Here is a 21,145-nt window from a genome sequence, read left to right as displayed (position 1 = left end):
GTGTTTGAAGAAAGACTTCTCATAAGTTAACGCCACGAAGGAAAGCTTATTTCAAAATTTCATAGTATGTCATGGATATATATACTCAAATGATAGGAAATGCAGGAGAGGATGAAAAGTAATAGTGATGTGAAGATCTATTGACTGGTCCATTTCTCTTTAGACCAAACACTAAAAACAAAAAAAAAACATTTTTACTATTAGGTATTTGTCATAGAGAGAACTAATGCTAGATATGTTTTATTTGAAGACTGTTAAAAACTCAACAATGACGGTACAAGATAGACAAAACGTATCTGTGTATTTGTAACTATATGAATTTCAATGAGTATTGAGAAACGTTGCCTTTTTTTCTCCGTACATTTAGTATTCTAATTTCTGTGGATTATGTAAACAGTCAACTGTATTTGTTACACTAAGAATATGACGTAACACGAAGACAGATATTCCAGAAACAAACTACGATTTGTGCGTAGAGAATCATATCGACGCCTGAAAGACAAACATGACTAAGCGACAATGCGTGAACTTTACAGTAGACTAATTTATAGTTGAAATACCTGAAAAAAAATCTATTTTAACGAATCTAGCTATAGTATTGAAATTATTTTAATAGACCTAGAAATATATATTTTTTGCGCATCGAATATGGTTATTGCCCATCACTTATGTACAAAGCAGTTATTGTCGCTTAGTCACGTTTGCCTTTCAAGCGTCGATATGTACTGGGCTCGGTATTGTTGACACTAAAAAACTATTGTTCTTACTGATGATTAGTTGTGAGCGATCGAATTTGTATGTACAATTAATTCTATTTATATATTCACGCATTGCGAACACGGCTTACGTATATAAATTAAATGTAGACTAGTGGTCCCGCAGTAGTCGAAATTCGACTATAATTAACTAAAATTATAAGTTTGAACATTATTAAGGTTCTATTGTCAAAGACTATTATTATACTTCTATAATCACAGATTTCGACTACACTATAGACAAATCAATATAAAGACAAACAATATTAATATATTCTCAATTTGATCACATTATAAGCAATAACAAAAATTTGACAATAAACAAAGGGATAACAAAAGTTTGACAACAAACAAAGGGTATGTGTGTGTTGTGTCAAATACATGGTGGTCAATAGTGTGTGTAATATTTTTATGTATATTTTATGTATAATTTTTATATTGATCTAATGTATTATTAATGCATTTTTTTTTTTAAATATTAGCTTTCTGCACTCCTTGTCTATATTCTCTATAAGTGTGGAAAATTTCTTACTTCTCCTTTTTTGCTTCACGTATTAATATATAGATAGATATGTCTATTACGTCAAAACTTATAAAAACTAAAGTGAATGTAAATATAAATTATTATATTAAATAAGAACTGACCCGGCAAACGTCGTTTTGCCATATAAATTATTTCTAGGAAAGACAAATAACCTAGATACCGACTGCAGCGCTCTCTGCCGGGCTGATTTGTGAATCTAAACCATCCAGGGTGCCATCCAAATGCATACAAAAAAAAAGCATTCAAATCGGTCCAGCCGTTTAGGAGGAGTTTAGTGATAAACACAGGCACAGAAGAAATATATATATATATATATATATAAAGATATAATATATAAATTTATAATCTTTAGGTTGTGCACATTACTTTATTAAGCTAGGTAAAAATTGTCGCAATTCATACTAGAATTTCAATCTGACTACACAACTTGCGTAAAGGTTTTCGAGTGTATGTAAGTACATACCTGTAATCCTTTGGCGCGTTCTACAACCTAAACTTTTTGATAGAATTCTTAGGTTGGCGGGCGTAGTTGAAATAGCTTCTTAGGCTATCAACAAATAGTTAGGGGAAAAAATGACCGATTTTCAACATTTATTTCTTTGCTTGTACATATGATTATTTTTCATTAACATCATCCTTTTTGAAAGTCGGTTTCAAAAAGGATGATGTTCTCAATTCGACTGTATTTGTTTTATATGTTAGGTGAGATCTTTTCCAGAAGAACTGATTAATCTATTTATTTGAAAGCTGGTGTTTCTCACGTGGTCTCATTTAAATTTTACCAAGATCTGGCCAGTAGTTTGAGTATATTTATTAATAGATATTTAATTGATTTCGACTGCATTGATGATGTTCTCGTTTTATTCTGTTGACGTCGATTTTATTTTAAATTTTTTTGTATATTCAATTTTTAGTTAGTATTTTCAATGCAGTAGAGTTCATTTTATATTCTCCTGATTCCTAACGGTTATCATACATAGCTCATACGTTTTAGTGGAATTCCAGTTACTGTTTACTTAATGGTATAAAAATAAGCGTCTGCTATTCTCTGGCTCTTAAACTATTTCTTCGCGTACAGGGTTGATTAGGTACCTACGTGAAATAAGGAGAAACACATTATCCCTTTAGTCTATATTTAAGGACAGGCTTTTATTAAGTGCGGGGAGTCCAAATTAATTTTATGTTTGTTTTTAAGTTGTGCCTCAAAGAATAGTATTAAATAAGATTTATAAAAAAAATAACAAAAACACAATAATGCCGATTAAAAGAGCGTTTCGATTCCATTATTAGTCGAGGGTGACTACGTAATATGCAGTACATTTCCACTATTGGCCATGCGATGTTTTGTTATCTAAATGTGTACAATTTATAGTTGAGCACGCCTGTGCTCTAAAAACTTGTATTCTCGTTTACAGTAAATGCCATTCAAATTTCACGCGACGTTCCGCTAAGCAGCCGTTGCTCTTATATGTTTATTTGCGTGTCGATTGAATAAACAAAAACAAAAAAAAAAACATTATCAAGTTTTCAGTTTCGTAATGTCGATCGAATTACAAAAACCCCTCACCTGTGACCTAAATGAATCTACAAAAGCTTCCTGGTAAAACAAAATTAATTAATTACATTAACAGGTAACATTTTTTTTTTTGTAAACATAAATTGTTTTTACTAAATTTCGGTTTTCGTTTTGGTATTATTTCAGCAATGCTGACATCGCCAAAAACGCCAAGCAAGAAAGCGCCGAACCTGACAACGTGAGTGAGGCGGACGCCAGCCACGGGACTATAAAAGATGCCCCTTCGGAAGAGAATAATCTGATGGTCATGTCGCCATCGTACATGTCCGACGCTAGTGACGCCTTCACAAACTCCTATCACAGGACGTCTCAGGTAATTTTTTTTATATATTTTTTACCATCGGAGGCGGAACGTCTTCGCGATCCGGGCGTGACCATTGACGACGAACCTGTCGGCGTTAAGCCAGTGTTTACACACATAAGGTCTTCTACAATCAAAATACAATACAATTCTATAAAACTTTAACATTACTATTTTATTACAAAAAGCTACGTTTTAGTTCTTACACAATTAGCCATTTTGTGATGGTTATAGCAACTACAACTTCTTTTATACAAACAAATGTAATTACTGCGAAACAATTCACAAAATATAGCTTAATATTCACAATACATATTTTAGTGATTTTTACATGACTGACCTTTAATTTGTTTTACATGAATTACTTTTAAGTAATATTAACTAACATTGTTATTATCCAGCCTAATAATAGATGGCGCCAACAACATGATTGCATAACAATTACAATACATAATTAAATTATTACTGTTAATTATAATATAAATTATTATTAATATTTATGGTTTATTCATATTAATTATTTATTCAGTAATTTGTGTTTTTAATTAATAATATAAACATTAAACAAATATTCTGAACATTTTCACATCAAAACAGTGTCTGCTAATTATTAAATATGGTAGAATAACAGTTTCATCTTGCTAATAATAAATAAATATTAACATAGAATAAACTAAACTATATATTATTATGTTAATTATTGCTAATAGTGGCGTTTGCGCCCATAAACCCATTGATTAAAGATGTTACCAGAAAGGGCTTTAAAGCATCGAGATTTATATTTCGTAATTGGAGAGAATTAAAAAAGCCAAGCTCCGCAGTTACAATATATGGCCCTCTCGTGCGCAGTATTTTATTATAATGGGGTGTTGTTTGAAACTTGTGGAACGTTTTCTGTGGTACATTCTCTTAACTCTAAATGGGTGGGTAGGTTTTTGAATAAATTGATCCATGGCATATGTAATATATCTATATGTCCCTAAGTATTTTCCAAGAAGGAAGAAATTTAAACTGTCAAAAGACAACTCGCTCCCTAAAATCTAAGTTTTAACTTTTCTTTGAACAAAATCTTTTGAGATTGTTAATGTTTATAACAGCAAGTCGATGGTAGCTCGGAACTGTACGATTGCACTGATTGAAATATAAGCCATGAAATTGTTTTTTTTTTTTGTAATTATTTGGAAATATCCGGTGTGGATTATGTCCTAACGAAATAAAAATTTATTTATAAATTTAGTGAGCCTCGAAGGCTTAAAGTGATTCGTAATATTAATCCAATCATACGTAGTCGATGAAGTTTTATCAACTAAGTATTTTTCTCTATATTATATTTTTTGACATTTTTATCGACAATCGGCATGGGCTTAAATCGATTTCGTAAAGCTTAGTTACCTAAGTGAAATTGTATTATAATTTTTTTTAATCCATTGTGTTGTTGTTTCCATTACCTATTATTGATATTGATGTTTTGAGTTGACGATCGCTTAGTTGATGAAACTAATTAAACTAATAAATAAGCGGGCAATGGAGTCCATAGACATCACAATTTGAGTGTTAGTGCACTATGAACGAACACTATAGATGGCTGACGATATCTTGGATAGTGTCAGTCCAGCTCTGGTTTAGGGAAGATCGATATTAGAAAAACATCGATGTTAACATCGATTTAAAAGTATTGATGTACGACTAAAATCAATAACGAAACATCGATGTTTTTGGTAGGAAATAAAACAGTCTCTTTTATTTATTATACGTGTTTATTTATTAAAGCTACGTTTTACGGGCGTTTCATTATTGTACTTGACTCCGACATCACCCTTCACAATTAACATTTTTTTAATATTACACTCATTTATGTAGTACGGCTGACTTCTATTACGTTAACCAGTGTCATCTAGTTTAAAATAATTGTACTACCTAGGGACTCACTAGCTAGAAAATACATCCACCATTAGATGGCCCTAAAAGATATATGGACGTTTCGATAATTCTATATTTTATTCTTATAACATCGATGTGTCGATGTTATCGAAACTAAAACATCCACGTTAAAATGAGTCGTCTATTATCAAAGGTGGCAATCTGTGCATTTGGAAAAAAAAATGTTATTGATATGTCAATACAGATTGATTTGAATATAATCGTCTCCTTCAAAGAATACGGTTCAAAACCTGCATTAAATAAAGGTTAATAGTTAACCTGTTATTTATCTAAGATGTCGTTCCGAAGAGTTTTGTGACTGCCAATGGAATACAAAGTCAATAATTCGTTTTTCTGATTTACCAATCATTGTCAAAAAGTCAGATTGCCGGCTTTGATAATAGTCGACTCAAATATCGAATTAAACATCGATATTTATTCAACATCGATGAATATCGATCATCCCTACTCTGGGTTTGTAAAGGAAATTTGTTTTGAACAGGACTTTTTGGCGGGAACGCGAGGAGTGAAGTTGTGTGATTTGTTTTATTTTGTCTATTCAGTGTTTCTTCAGGTTTAAATGTGTAATAACGGTGGTTTATTAGCTGTTTAATATCTGTGAAAGTGCACAAATGTGGGAAAATGAAACGAAGCCGCTGAATGTAACTTCTCGGGATCCTCCAAAAAGTCAACTGAAAAAATCTTAGTAAATGACCACCATTTTACTGAGATTATATTTCATCCCATATCATCTCATCTCATTTCATTTAATTTCATCCCAGTTGATTAATGTCTCAAATTATCATCTTCATTTCATTAAAAATAAGAGTATGAATTAACATAAGACATGACTTAAAGGTCTTAGTGACCAGGTCATAAAATTACTTTAAAAAATATATATATATATATATATATTTCGAACAGCCACCGTCCGTGAAGTCCGCGTCGGCTTCGTGCGCCTCCGGTGGTGCTAATAGTGGGACCGCCCCGCCCTCTACCACAGCGTGGCAGCATTCGTCGAACACTCGCTTCGCCCGTTCCGACACCACATCGGCGTCCGGGGAGTCTAGGTCGTCTCAGAGGAACAACTCGCACGAGGTACCGTATCGCTGACGTCACGGTAATATCGGGTGACTTGCGGATTAGGATAATCGGACGTACCTCAGATTTTCTGATCACCATATCGGGTTGATGTCAATAAAATATAAATCGAGAGCTGAAAGGCTGTTTGGTTTAAGCGGCATTCGATGTTTTTTATTGAACTTCAATTATGGATACCCAAATGAAATATTTGATTTTTGTTGTCACGATATTTTTTCCAAATTTTTTACTTTAAATAGTTCTCGTGTAAAATTGCAAAAATGTTTCTTAAACTAAATAGCCTTTCCGCTCTCGAAAGAATGATACGGTTTATTGTTTCTTTAAATATCCGCAACTCATCTACTCAATAATATGCAATAATGTTTTAGTATTTCCAGTAATACATAATAGTCAGTAGAGGGAGCATAGTAGTAAGCATTAGATATAGTTTTAACTGTTTTAGAGAATTGTAATGCGTTGTTCCCGTTTATTATTATAGGCTTAGCTCAATGTTTATTATTATATTAGTGTAGTTGACAGTTTTATAAGCAGCTGAATCTCGATAAGTTAATAAAGTGCCTATTAAACGTTATTTAGAGAAATATTGTCAATTGTAGTTAGTTCTGTACTAAAATACACTTCAGGCGCGCAAAAAATTAAGTACACCTCTACTACAGTAATATTACTACTGTATGTATATGTTTTTGTGAATTATCACGCAAGGCATCCTGCCGTATAAGGATTAAGACACCTGCTGTGCGTTTGTTTGTAGTTTTTATATTCATGTTGCACTACTTCTGATGAAACTTAGACTTATATTATTGTAACTGTCGCAAAACATTAGCTAGCTAGCGTTTGAAAAACAGAATAGCTATCACTTCGAGTTCGAGTTCCATCTGAGTACAAAATACACTACAATTTACTATATATATATATATATATTTATACTAGCTGTACCCGTCCGCTTCGCTGGGCATTTAAAATTATTATTTTTTATTTCGGATCCCACAAAGATACTCATCATTAACGCCCCCGCAAATGGTGTCCGACACTCCAGAATACGTCTACCCCAACGGTTATCGGTTCTGCGACATATGTGACCAGCCCACTGCCACTTCAGCTTACTAACTCTGCGAGCTATATCGATCACTTTGGTTTTTGCCTGAATGACCTCATTGCGTATTCGGTCTCGCAATGAAAAACCAAGCATAGCTCGCTCCATAACTCGCTGAGTAACTTTTAGTTGGTGGACTAGTCGCACAGTCAGTGTCCACGTTTCGGCTCCGTAGATAAGCATATCCATTAAGCCCAACCTAATCCAAGCCTATCCGTTAAGTACATGTATTTTCTACAGGGATACCAAGTTTCAAGTCAATCGGATGCACGGTTCAGTAGTTATAACGGAACATCCGTAAAAACACTGTAGATTTATATATTAGTATAGATATATACCACAATTTCGGAATAAAATAATAATAATAAAAATGAATGTCAAAACTACCTTAACCTAAAGGCCGGTTTGGATCTCGAGTGCTCAACATGTACACGTGTCCAGCGTTACATTATTGGGCAGTCCAGATCCATCCGCGAGGCGAACGAGGTAGCTATTGCGACTGACCCGCGCACAGCGAATCAGTGAAGCAATTCGTTTACGAATGGTTGCTACGAAGCTATCTATTCACACACCGCAGTGACGCGGCATCCTCATCAGCGCTCTGAAAACATTATTATATTGGACATGGAGGGTATTGTAGGATTTCTTGGTGTATTCAACCCATAGGCTGAACGTGTAGAAAGACTGGCAGTATGCTCTGAAAAGAGTAGCTTCCACTTCTGCAGTACATCGCGTGTACCTACTGGCTATAGGGCTGGCTCACCCCTTATTAACAACGCCCTGCGTCCCTGTCCATGTCTAAGTCGTCTGCAAGCGTCTCAGTGACCCAGTTACTTGAATTGCGATACTTGCTTAAGTACACTGCCGTTGAGTGTGACTGATCGGACAGTTTTATAGGTCTTTCTGCCTGATTTAAATACCATTAGTTCGCTTTTAACGGCATTATATTTGCATTATATCTAAGCCCATGTTCCTCCATTGTAATCGCTTAGGAACGTATAGAGGACCAACATGCGTTACAAACAAATCAACACCAAGTCGACTCTTAGTCCGTCCATCCATTTTAGCAATAATAAAATGTTGAGAAAGAAAAAAAGCTTTAAATTTAACATATTTAAGTTATCGAGGTTCTTCTGTATTTGTATTTTAGTAATTAATTCAGGGTAGCTACGCTTAAAAGCCACTAATGCACCGATGTGTCCAAGCATGTCTTAGCTCTAAGGCTAGAACGCCATCTAAATTGTCGGACAGCCGTGTTTAATTATATATCTAATACAGGATTCGAAGATACTACACGACTAGAAGAAGGACTCTAAAGCGTACGATAACATGAATGTTTGTCCGATAGCTGGCGCACGGTGGGGTCGCGAACGTTAACGAACATCCGTGTTACGGTAGCATGATGTTCCCGCAGTCGTACAAAGCGGGTTCGGAACCGGCTCTGGTACCGCAACACGGCATCGGGGCTCAGTATCTAGAGCCGGACCCCTACGTAAGTGCGGTCAGTCTGCCCGGCGTTCTGCCTTTACCTTTGCCGCCTCTACCGATCATCGTGTCCCCCGATCAGGCTCAGATACAGGTGAGTGACGCGCTAGTCGCCCCACGAAATTCATTAGTGATTCGCCGGGTCCGGGTCAGCCCTAACAGCACCCTGGAGGCATCAACAGACCGTTATGACTGTCGGTACTTGAACCATTGTACCGTGGTTCGCTTGCGGACTAAATAATAATAATAATAATGGTTCGTTCGAAGTAAGTATCGGTTGAATGGAATATTTGAAATGTATTCAACTGATAATTATTTTTACTAAATGTATCTTTTTTATTTGATTGGTTGTGTTAATTTTAAGTATTTTTCAATAATACTATGTACACATATGGACTTGTTGTTGACTGAAATAAAATAAATCATTCATTCATTCATTCATTCATTCATTAGTGAAACAACGCGTTCGGGTACTTGGGTTCGTGAATGTCAAGAAAAATGTCTTCCAACTTGCATCTTGGTGATGGTTATGCTGTGATAATTAATTGAATTTGAAAGTTGTTACAGGGAGTAAGAAAACAACGGTTATTGTTGATTCACTCGTTTTAACTACTATTGCTGCGTTTTAATATGCTTTCTCACTACACTAAAGTTTAAGAAAACTTCATATTATGTATTATATTGTTGTGCGTATATTCAGAATTTGAATAAATTTCACTTCTTATACGTCACTACATTATACTATGCTTTACGCAATATACATAATGACCGATACGGTTCGACAAAGAGACAAACAAAGGTAGGATGTAAATTACTCGACCTTGTGTACCGAAAAATGTCTCGACCTTCACGACAATCTAAATTTAAAACCGTACGTATCTTAAATTAACGTCGGAACGCTACTTCGACAAAGCGGAACGGCACTATAACTATCGTTGCCGCCGCTTATTACTTATTGGACCCTAAGCGACGGGGCAACACAAAGCCGCCGTTGTCCGAAACATTTACTTCCTCTATGAAGTTATACAAATTAGTGGCTGTGGCAGGAGCAGTTGCAGAGAAAACACGAGGAACTTCAGCAGATGATCTTGAGACAACAAGAGGAGTTGCGACAGGTGAAAGAACAATTACTACTGGCCAGGCTTGGTATACTGCAACCCCTTATAAATGTAAGTACAATGATATTTTATACGAGGTGAGGGAGGAGCCAGCTACGCGCGTACCAGTTTTACGTAACGAATTTTTTATTCCCTTTTTATTATGCATTAATTCACGTTCGTATCCTTTCTTTAGAGCGTAGTAGTTTATATTTGGTTTAAAATTGGTCACGAATAGAAACTTTTCAATGTCGTATAGTAACGCGAGATAGTTACGACCCACTGATTTTCTCTCCGGATCCTCTCAGTGGGTCACTGCGCTGCTGCACTAGGACTAGTGTTGGAAAATTGTCTTAGGTTGAGCCCGTGAGCTCACCTACCCGTCCGAATGGGCGTAGTTGCATAGCCTCTTAGGCTACCAGCGAAAAAATAGGCGGAAAAAAAGCGAGATAATCGTTTAAAACATTTGTAATAAACGACGCAAAGAAGACATGACAAGTTTCTATTTTATCAGTTTTTTATTTATTTTATCTATGCATGTTAGGTGTGTAGGAGCAGAATAGTTCGTTTTGTCTCTAAACGAAGTTCAAGTCTATACGTTTTAGTTGATAGTTTATCCGTGCGACAGGTCCCGAATCCGTACGCGAATACAGAAGAGACACAGCAAATGCAACGTTTGCCGACTCAAGTAAGTTACGACAGGCCAGCTCAGCGCTCGATAAGCGGATACTCTCAGACACAGCCGCCCCCACATCTGTCAGCCCTCCAGCCACACTCGCAACTTCAACACCAACACCAACACCAACATCCAAATCAACACCAACACCCGCGCATGCTGTAAACGACACCGACCAACTCGTTGGCGATATTGGATCAAATAGTTGGTGCTACGAAACACCGGCGTTCTATTGCAAACTATTGCAATTCAATTTGCGGAACATAATCGACGACATATTTTATGTGATTATGAGTACCATGATTCTTACCTTGTCTAATGCCATATAAGTACATATACTTGAATCTACAACCTGATGTTGTGAAATCATGTTTCATACCTTATGTCTATTCATAAGGTCGTGCAAATGGCCCGTTGCGGAACTAGTGATGTAAGATTTTGTTATATTATAATTTGTTACGTTAATTTTGTTTTTGAAGTGTCGCGGACATTTTTTGTCAAATGCCAATCGGAAAAAGAAAAGAAAAAGAAAATATAATGGTTTTTCTTTTTTTTTCGTCCGTTATGGTTGAATATTTGTTTACAAGAAAAGGCTGTGCGTTTCCATTACTATTATTATGATTAGTTAGAAAATACTATAAATGTTTTTTTCTATTAAGTTATTATATTACGTTTCGTATGTTGTTTATGAATACACGATAAAGTTTAGAACACATTATAACTTTATATCTTATTGTCGTCTGCCAGTGACGTATCATGCGGCGTTTCACAGTGAAACTATGTTTTTTATTATTATTATTAATAATAAAACACGTTTAAGTCTATACTTATGTACATAAAATTGGAATTGATCTCGATGTAAATTTGTACCCAAATAAATTGATGGGATATATAATATATATATTTAAATATATATATGTGTACGAGTATTTGTCGTAAAAAAGTTGTGAAACGTCTTAAACGATTGATAGGTGAGTATTTTAGATGTACGTCTAATATTTATATTAAAAACGAGCCTCGATAATTAGGTACATTTTTCATGTAACTAGATGAAATATACACGTTTTTTTATTTTTTTGTAGTTATAAACACATTCTCAATAATAAATGTAAAAACGGATACAGTACATTTGAGGCTGTCTATTAATGTTACGATTAGTTTTTAATTTCGTTTGTTTTATATATTTTACAGAAATATATACTTTATAATTTTCATATATTCTATTTGAAATTCGTTACATACTTAGTTTAATTTTTATATTTTTCTTTCGTTGTTATATTTAAAATAAAAATAAATGTTTTTTTAGATTTTATAGACGTCAAGGACAATAATTATAACCTTCGATTGTGTGTAATCGATTTAAACATTTAGAAATGTTTACGATTATATATTTAAGTATCTAACTGTGAGAACGTTTTGCTCGTAGGTTTCTTTACGAAACTTATTTAAAAAAAAAAGTTGGTTTTATAATAGAGGACCGACATTATAATATTCGAATTTAAAATCGTAATACTTGACGAATTTAGAGAGTGGTAATCTGTGAATTTATCGATAAATTTAATAAATTACGACCTCGTTTTCGTTCGTGTCATTCTTCACGCGTTCTAAAGAGAAGGGAGGTCGGAGGTCGGGGGTCGGGGGTCGGGGCGACCGAGTGCAATTTACGTCATAGGACTTACCTACCTGAAGCACAAGAAAAGCATGAGCTTAAATCGGTCACGCTATATTCGAGGTTTAATGATTCGATGTCAACTTGATCGCCCTTTACGGGCGGGAAAATTTAAAGTGTCAATTGTTGTGTTGATTCGCAATTGTTTCTGCGGTTTCTTTGGTACAGCATAAGGTCATGTAAAACAACAGATGGCTTCATGTGTCGCGCTATAAAGGAATGGTATTAATAATTTTCAACGAAAAACTATTTGAATCGTTGTGAATTAAAAGAGAGTGAAGAATCTGCGTGAAATCGGCTCAAAATTGGGCCCCTTTACATTTCATTCGAAAAGTATTATGAATGTATGAAATAAATTAGCTGAATTTTTTCTCGGACTTTTCTTAGAAGTCTGCGTTTGAATTTTAAAGTAATTTTTTATACTTAGCTAAATGGTAAATAAAATTTTCTAATAAGTTACCCTATTTAAACAAAATGTACCAAATTCGTGTAAAATGTAGGAGGATTTTTGTTATGCGGTGCTTTCTGGCCCGCCCTAATGCGTTTCTTTTTTCCCTACCTATGCTGATAGCCTTGAGAGGCTATTTCAGCTTCGACTCGACGTGTAGGTGAAAAAAAAAAAAAAAAAACTCACTGGGCTCTAACCGGGAGTGTTGATAACACTGGCTCTAGCAAGAGCAGTGCTTCGCGGAATCTACCACCGGACCGAAAACGCGACCCACTGAGAAGATCCGGCGAGAAAAGCAGTGGGCTGTGTCTATGGGTTAATTTACTCGTCGAGCCCTTGCCGAGGCTCGGCGAGGACAGTGACCGGTGCTTGAGGTCCCTAATTTGCGTGAGTTAGTAAACTCGCTAAAACTGCGTAGACTTTGTAAGATCAAGCGGTTCAAAACAAGTCGTGCTCGCGTTTTGATATCTTCCTTTCGAAATTCGATCGATCGATTGATCTAAATTCGAATGTTGACAGTTGGCATAACAGTTGACAATTTTTTGATGTCACTGTTTTAATGGAAATATAATAAAATGTACATATTTACAAACACGTTACATATTAATCTAAAGTAAATTCAAAGTGTCGTAGAAAATTTTGAATCTTTTTTTTTTCTTATAATTTTAAGCTTTCGATGTTTTTAGTATATTAATAAAATGTCTCAACGATACACTTTTGTCAATAATTTTTTTTAGTTTGCAAGTCGTAAAGGTCGGTATCGGTTATTTGAAATGATAATAAACAATTTATGTTTATTTATTTACGCATATAGATTGTTTAAGACATGTTATAATATAAATATAGTGGACCGATTAAGACTTGTGTATAACGCTTGCGTTTACAAAGTTATTGATAAGATGCATATCTTCAATACGGTCATACCAAATAGTTAACCATTGATTTTATAATATTATAGTATAATTTTGTTAATACATATATACTACATATGTTTGTTATTTTGATTTATTGAATTTTATTACGGTCCGTGATATTTAGTTAAAGCGTTCAGACATTTCATAGATATAAGCGAACTTTCTCTGTTGCAATTTAAATGTTAGTTACAAGAACGTAGTTTTAAGTATATAATAAAAATTTGCATCTAATATAATCTAATATGTCTTTGTACGTAAATATATGTTTTCGATCGATTTTTTTTTACAGAAAGTGTACTACTGCATCGGATAGAATTTATAAACTACGATAATAAATTATGAACGGAAACGAAGGTTTGTGTATTGTCGAGTTTGAATACTTTTTTATTAGTATTTCTTAAATAAATACGAAAAATAAAGGAACATGTTTTTAGTGTTGGAAGAGCGCTGATGATCTTTAAAGACCTGGTTTTCTATTGAGTTTCCTAAATCTATCCATCAGCTTGGAAGCTCTCTCATATGCTAGATAAATTTACTGTGAATGGTCAAAGAAGCGGACCTCAATGCGATGAGTCTTCTTTAAATTTATAACGTAACTTTTTTTAATTTAAATAATGCATTATCTTGATAGATGTAGTCGGAGCACACCAATGTAAATATTTTATAAACATCTGGATTTGAACATATAATTTATTCATAAAACGGAAAACAACACGGTATCGGTTCTGTTAATGTAAAATGGAAATAAATGAAAAACCATTGAAATCAGTCGAAATGTACTCTTATTTCTAAATTGAGTTGCTTACATTCTAAAATTAAAAGCTAAGTAGCCTGTATGCAGAGAACTTTGTTAATTTTTAATCGGTTACTGCGATCATGAACTTTATCAAAAGTACATGTTAACGTAAATGTTTAAATTTCACAATTTAAGACATTTCATTATGTTATCTGTATGCTATTAAAATTGTTTTAAAATTTCTTCACGTGACGTTTTGCTGTTTACTTAGTTGCCAGTAATGTCCCTTGAGGCCAATGAGCTCTGCGTGGTTGCCTTTTTCTACTATTTTACCTGTTTTCAACAAATCGTCAAAACATTAAAAATAAATAAAATAGAATTCGAAAAGAAAAGGAATGTTATAAGTAATCACAACACCTGGTGTTCAATGGTTACTAGAGCACAACACATAGACAACATTAGATGAATGCGGCTCTCCTCGAGACATGAGGTCTAAGTCTCAATTGTACAACTGTCCCACCCTCCAAACCCAAACTCATTACCGATTTGCGACAAAACTATGCAGGGCGGTGGTATCTACCCGTCAAGGGCGGATCCAGCTTTGGCGCCAGGAGGGGGTCACATAGTCAAATTTAGATGCGTTCGTTCCCAAGCGTTTGCCATTATACAAAGTTATTATATTATATTAAATTAATTAAATATTGAAGGTATGTAGTTACATAAAATCTGTACGGTGACAAAATATATAAATAAAATCATTATATTCAATTAGTGGTTCACCTAAGTCCTGGACCCAGCTCAGGGGGTGGTCATGACCCCCATGACCCTCCCCCTGGATCCGCCATTACTACCCGTGCGGGCACAGAAGACTTTCTACCATCAATAATTACGCACATTAGAATTTTTGATGGTTTGATTCTAATAATACAATGTCATTCCTTCATTATGGAAGTCGCATGACCATGAGCTGAAGTTGGTATTTCATATTAAAAATTGATTCTGAGGGTTCGCGAGATTTGAATATCGGCAATGTCACGTTACTCGATATAAGAACAGCAGACGCCTTATCTTTTGGGCTAGCATGACTTTAAAACTTAATTTAAATCTATAAATAGGCAAAGACAAAACCCTTTTTCCCTTTGTATGTCAACCGATTTTTGTTTGTTTTGTAACAGTTCAAAAATATTTGCATCGCCATTAAAACATTTTAGGAACAATATTGTTTTCGTCTACGATTTTCCAATATCAAAACAAAAAAGAAACTGGGATAAAAAAAACCTGAGGAGTCTGTGATCATCGACCAATTTCCACAACTGTGCGAAAAGTAGTTGGTACTTATGAAACCAAAAAATAACACGATACGATTACAATACTACTTTGATGATTGAAATAGAATTGAAAGTCCAAAATCATGTCGCAAGGTAAATCGGTTGCGAGAACCGTAAAATCGCCTAATAGAAACAATTTTACGTTGCCTAAATTACCTTTATCCAAAACACAAATGATATCAGCGTCCTTGATTGTAGTTAGACGATGAGCTATAGTAATGCAAGTTCGGCCTTTGGCTGCATGATCCAATGCCTCTGTTACAGCCTGAAAATAATATGTTAAAGTTTCATTTTGTGATTAAAACTTCTTTAGCGAGTTGCTATTTTAACATATGAAATTTAGCTGTATTGGCGATTGCATGCAGTAGAGATGCGAATGTTGCGATGGATGTGTGGAGTAACGAGAATGGATAGAATACGGAATGAATATGTTAGAGGAAGTCTGAAAGTGGCACCTGTGACAGAGAAGCTGAGAAGTGCGCGTTTGGGATGGTATGGACATGTGATGAGACGAAATGAAAATGAGGTTGGTAAGATAATGCTAACTATGAATGTGGAAGGATATAGAGGAAGAGGTAGACCTAAGAAGAAATGGATGGATTGCGTGAAAGACGATATAGGTAAGAGGGAAGTGAGCGAAGGAATGGTACATGATAGAAGAGTATGGAAGGAGAAAACATGTTGCGCCGGTCTCAGGTGACTGGGAGAAGGGCAGGATGATGATGATGATTCAGGTGATGATGAAATTTCGCTGTATTGTCAGTTTATGAGTAATGAATACTAAAAGCATATGGTACCCGTTCACTGTTGGCATCCAAAGCCGAAGTTGCCTCATCCAAGAGGAGTAGGCGTGGTGATCTGATGAGGGCCCGCGCTATGCACACTCGCTGCTTTTGTCCTCCGGATAATTGAGCACCGCCTGCTCCTAAGTTCGTTTCGTAGCCCTGAAATAAAACTTCAATAACCACTATATCCTCAATATAATTTTTTTTTTTTTTTTTTATGATTGAGAGATTACTGGTGGCCCGAAGGCCTTTCCAGTTTCACCAGGACAGGTGGGCGAGCAAAGGCTCAGCCAGGAGGGGTGGGATTTGCTAACAGCTGCCCGAGCGCCTCCGAAGGAGACCTAACAACTCAAGAGCAATTGCTTCGCGAATGAATCTACTACCGGATCGGAATCGCGACCCGCTGAGAAGATCCGGCGAGAAACTCAGCGGGCTGATGCATGGGCTAGGTTGCACGTCGACCTCTTTGTCGAGTTCGACGAGTACGGTTACTGGGGTCCCTAAGCCTGCTCCTAGTATTAGAGCTGAAGGCATCTAATGCAAAGGTTATTGGATCTGATGGATCCGTAAGGACGTGTCTAGGGCGTCGACGGTGACTGGCTCCTGCATGATCAGGATTCGGTGAGTAGTCAGCGGCGGCAACGATAAGGCGATTATCATGACGCATAGCCTTATCGAAGTACCGTTCCGACGCTGACTTCATGTATTTCTGGATTGATTCAAGGCCCAGGTCGTCGTGTAGGTCAACGTTCCTCACGAACCACGGAGCCCCGACGGCTAACCTGCAAAAGCGGGATTGTAGGGATTGGAGGGTGTCTATGTGTGTGCGGGCCGCGTGAGCGAATACCACACTCGCGTAAGTCATGATGGGCCTTATGCAAGTTTTGTAAAGTGTCACCTTGTTCCGAAGGGACATTTTACTCCGCTTACAGATCATGGGATAGAGTCTACCGAGAATGAATGCGGCACGGTCGCGGACTGTTTTTATGTGTGGGCGGAATGTCATGGATGCATCCAGGGTGACTCCCAGGTACTTAACCTTCCTGACCCAGGGTATAGGTTGGCCGAAGAGGGTGATCGGGGGAGTGATATTTCTCCTCCTAATGCGGGAGGAAATAAGCGGTGAGTTTCCCCTTTGAAATAACACTGCTGTGCTTTTCGCCGGGTTGATGTCTATGCGCCATTTTCGGAACCACTGTCCGAGGGCTAACGCTGCGCTCTGGAGTTTACTCGCGATTAGGGACTTGTGTCAATATAATTACAATCCGCCCAATTCCTGTTTGTATAAAGATACAACGTATTAATGGGACCGCAGTAGTAAAAATAAAGGAATTCATTAAATAACGTATATGGTATATCACACTATCATCTTTTCAAATTAAAGTTTTCCAAAGTTTATCGTTTCTGATGTAAGGAAGATACGCCGATTTTTAGGATAAATTTTCTTAAATTATAAACCAGGCTTAGGCCAGGCGAAAACTAAACAAGAATAGTTTTATTGAATGCTCGATATATAATATACATCAATTTACTATGAACCTTTGGTAAAGATACGATGAAATTGTGTATATTGGCCGCTTTAGCTGCTGCAATGATTTCATCCATAGTAGGTTTGCGACTGTTGTCACCGTACGCGATGTTCTCTGCGAGGGTGCGATCGAACAAAATGGGTTCTTGTTGCACCACCCCAAGTTGTTTTCGGAGGCGATTCAGTGTTAAGCTTTTCGTTATATCCACACCGTCCAATTCCTGTTTGTATAATGATACAACGTATTAATAGGATCGCAGTAGTAAAAATAAAGAATTTCATTAAATAATTTAAAATAAAAGACGTTTGCTTAATTCAATAGTTGCTTTAATATTCGTTTAATTATTCTGTACGAAAAGATGTTTCGTGAAGATGTCTCGTGAATTTATCATTAGTAAGGACATGGATGAACTGAGTTTTTAATCCTCAATTCCCTTTCTCTAAGCCTGCGTTCTCTTTCGAATTCTTTCATACGCAGAACATAATCTTGTTGTTCACAGTTAAGGTAGGCATGCCTTTCATGGGCGCATCGATACAAAAGTGGCATGTGCTTGTAACGACAAACATTGTAGTCTAAAAGTAAATGTGCACAATAATCTCTATATTTCACAGGTATCCTGGCTGATATAAGATCTTGTTCACGAGCGATCATTTTCCTTTGACCCCTTTTGAAGCAAAAACCAACGTCTGGGGGAAACGTTGGCTGTTCATTTGATTGAAGATTAATGTGACGGGTATTATACGTTCCCATGATTTGACCCATTTTATTTAAAGTACTGGTTTCCCTTTTTTAAACTATATTCTCTCAGTAAATTATCTCTTAAATTAGTTTATTCAAGACAATAATATCCGTCTTGTATCCAAATTATATTTCTCTCAAATAATGATGTTAAATGACACTGTCACAATATGTAATGTGTGTGTGTAATTGACAAAAAACTTTCAAAGTATAGGTAGATAGGATATTTTTATTATACAAGGTTTAATGTAAAATGCATCCTCAATAACTTAGTAATACTAGATATTGCATGTGTGGCCGGTTCCGACTGTGTTCTACAATTGCAAATTCTACTGAACTTAAAGAATTGAAACTTGAAAAACTTAAATTTTACGACCAGTCGCGGATTTTCGATATATAAAATAAATCTCAAGAAATTTTTTTCTGCTTTGATCTCTTCTGCGCGATCTCTCACTATTTTGTGCTTTCCAATAATGTTTTAGCATAGAGATTGTTTAAAGGGTCTAACTTCCACCCCGTAGATGGACTTCTGTGATGAGTATGTGCTGTCAGAGCACGTGGATTGGTTATCCAGAGATCGATACCGGCCCAACAAAAGGTACGTTATTGCACTGTCTGCTTCCGGAAAGAGATTACATTGTGTATACCACTTACAGTGCGAGAAAACAAAACGGCATTACCTTAAATTTTATGTAATATAACATTTTTATTCAAACTTACAATATTTCCAGTTGTGGGATCATAGAATCTCTGTATAAGTTGCAACACTGTTGATTTTCCGCAGCCTGATGAACCAACAAGGGCAACAGTTTTGCCGGCTTCTACGTGCAAGTCAATACCTTTGAGAATCATCTGATGTGCTCGAGTAGGATAACTAAATTCGACATCGTTGATGCTGAAATTTCCTGATGCGGACTGTTTGAAAAAAAAGACGTAAATTAAAATTCGTTTCTATTCTTCTAAAAAACTACATACGCCGATAGTTTCGAATAAAATTTTACCCAATCCTGTTTATCGTTGAGACCGTCTACTGTTCTGATTCTCGGCTCTCGGTTTATAATAGATAAGATCCTTGCACCGCAAGTTTTTGCCGAATTGAAGCTCGGTGCGTATACTAATGACTGACCTAGCATGTATGCTCCGTACATCACTGCTTCAGTAACACTGAAAAATAATAATGTTGACGTTTCAAAATATCTAGTTTCCATATATATTAAGTGTTATATATTAAGTGTATAATCTATGGTATAATCTATGTTCCAGTCTCCTTCGGACTTTTTGGCGGAAACGCGAGGAGTGAAGTTGCGTGATTTGTTTTATTTTGTCTATTTAGTGTTTCTTCAGGTTTAAATGTGTAATAACGGTGGTTTATTAACTGTTTAATATCTGTGAAAGTGCACAAATGTGGGAAAATGAAACAAAGCCGCTGGACGCAACTTCTCGGGATCCTCCAAAAAGTCCACTGAAAAAATCTTAGTAAATGACCACCATTTTACTAAGATTATATCATCTCATTTCATTTAATTTCATCCCAGTTGATTAACGTCTCAAATTAATCATTTTCATTTCATTTCGATAATCGATAGTATAAGCTTGATAAATTATGGTAAATTTTCTGAAACGTATTCCAATTTTACTGATTTTCCGATTTAGAACAGAGCTCTGAGCTATGAAAAGCTTGAAAAAGCCATTTGATAACTTGCGGCCATTTTTAAGATTTCATACAAATTAGTTATACTCATAATAGTAAATACATTGAACAGATTCAAGCTACTGGTCTCCTGTGTTATGGGTGCCGGAAACATAAGTAAGAGACGGGATCAAGTACAAGGTGATCCTTAAACCCAAATATCTTTGAAAAATCCTAATTCCGGCCAGGAAGTTACAATTTGTATGATCTTTTAAAAACCAATTACATATTTTGACCTTAAAAATTTAAATCGCCGCTATTTAACTCACAGTAAAACAACTTCGTATTCGACTTCCCCGTGGGCGACTAGAACTGCTCCATAAATGACAGCGCTGCAGTAAGACAGCAGTGGAACGTAAATACACAAACCAAGGACTAAGCCCCGCCAACGACTCTTCTTCACGACAGCTGCACAAGCGTCTATCAGTGCGTCTTGAAATCTTGTAATAAACAAAGATTCAATACCTGAAAAACAATCCAATTTAGCCGTAATAGTGTTACATTTGTAGTTCAGCGTGAACCTTGGCCGCTATTACCATTATATCTCTACACTAGTAATGTTACCTAAGCTCTGAACGGTTTTGATGCTAACTACTGCTTCTGTTGCGATCGCTGTAGCAGATTCCATTGCTTCTCGTTCATCTTGCTGTGATTTTTGAGACATTATACCTTCCAACCAAATACTTCCAACCATCTAAAATTAAAACAATGCCTCAAGGTCTTTGGTTCGTCTGAAAATACAAAATTTGAGTGAAATTAT

At 35.9% G+C, this 21,145-nt stretch overlaps 2 protein-coding genes across 6 annotated transcripts in view; one reads left to right on the top strand and one right to left on the bottom strand.

Moving 5' to 3' along the window:
• The window catches only part of LOC101735840 (circadian locomoter output cycles protein kaput), a 41,346-nt gene extending 26,788 nt beyond the window's left edge, over window positions 1–14,558 (top strand). For 2 of the 5 annotated variants that reach the window (XM_062669466.1, XM_038011384.2), the window contains 5 exons: window positions 3,002–3,188; window positions 6,021–6,194; window positions 8,639–8,869; window positions 9,828–9,944; window positions 10,501–14,558. In XM_062669466.1, coding sequence (XP_062525450.1) covers window positions 3,002–3,188; window positions 6,021–6,194; window positions 8,639–8,869; window positions 9,828–9,944; window positions 10,501–10,713 — 922 coding nt within the window. In that variant the 3' untranslated portion in view covers window positions 10,714–14,558. Of the gene's footprint in view, window positions 1–3,001; window positions 3,189–6,020; window positions 6,195–8,638; window positions 8,870–9,821; window positions 9,945–10,500 lie in introns of all 5 variants that reach the window. The other 3 variants (XM_038011382.2, XM_021350489.3, XR_009973551.1) reach the window with 2 other exon arrangements.
• Window positions 14,339–21,145, bottom strand: part of LOC101735703 (multidrug resistance protein homolog 49) — a 24,348-nt gene continuing 17,541 nt past the window's right edge. The window contains exons 19-26 of the mRNA XM_004929867.5: window positions 20,950–21,079; window positions 20,655–20,850; window positions 19,697–19,859; window positions 19,416–19,610; window positions 17,968–18,177; window positions 16,441–16,587; window positions 15,800–15,908; window positions 14,339–14,648 (exon numbers count right to left, since the gene is read on the bottom strand). Of these exons, the coding sequence (XP_004929924.1) occupies window positions 14,560–14,648; window positions 15,800–15,908; window positions 16,441–16,587; window positions 17,968–18,177; window positions 19,416–19,610; window positions 19,697–19,859; window positions 20,655–20,850; window positions 20,950–21,079 (1,239 nt within the window). The 3' untranslated portion in view covers window positions 14,339–14,559. The remainder of the gene's footprint in view (window positions 14,649–15,799; window positions 15,909–16,440; window positions 16,588–17,967; window positions 18,178–19,415; window positions 19,611–19,696; window positions 19,860–20,654; window positions 20,851–20,949; window positions 21,080–21,145) is intronic.

The sequence above is a fragment of the Bombyx mori genome, chromosome 1, assembly GCF_030269925.1.
Source record: "Bombyx mori chromosome 1, ASM3026992v2".
In the NCBI taxonomy this organism is placed as follows: Eukaryota; Metazoa; Arthropoda; class Insecta; order Lepidoptera; family Bombycidae; genus Bombyx; species Bombyx mori.
This window is presented reverse-complemented; position numbering and strand designations above follow the sequence as displayed.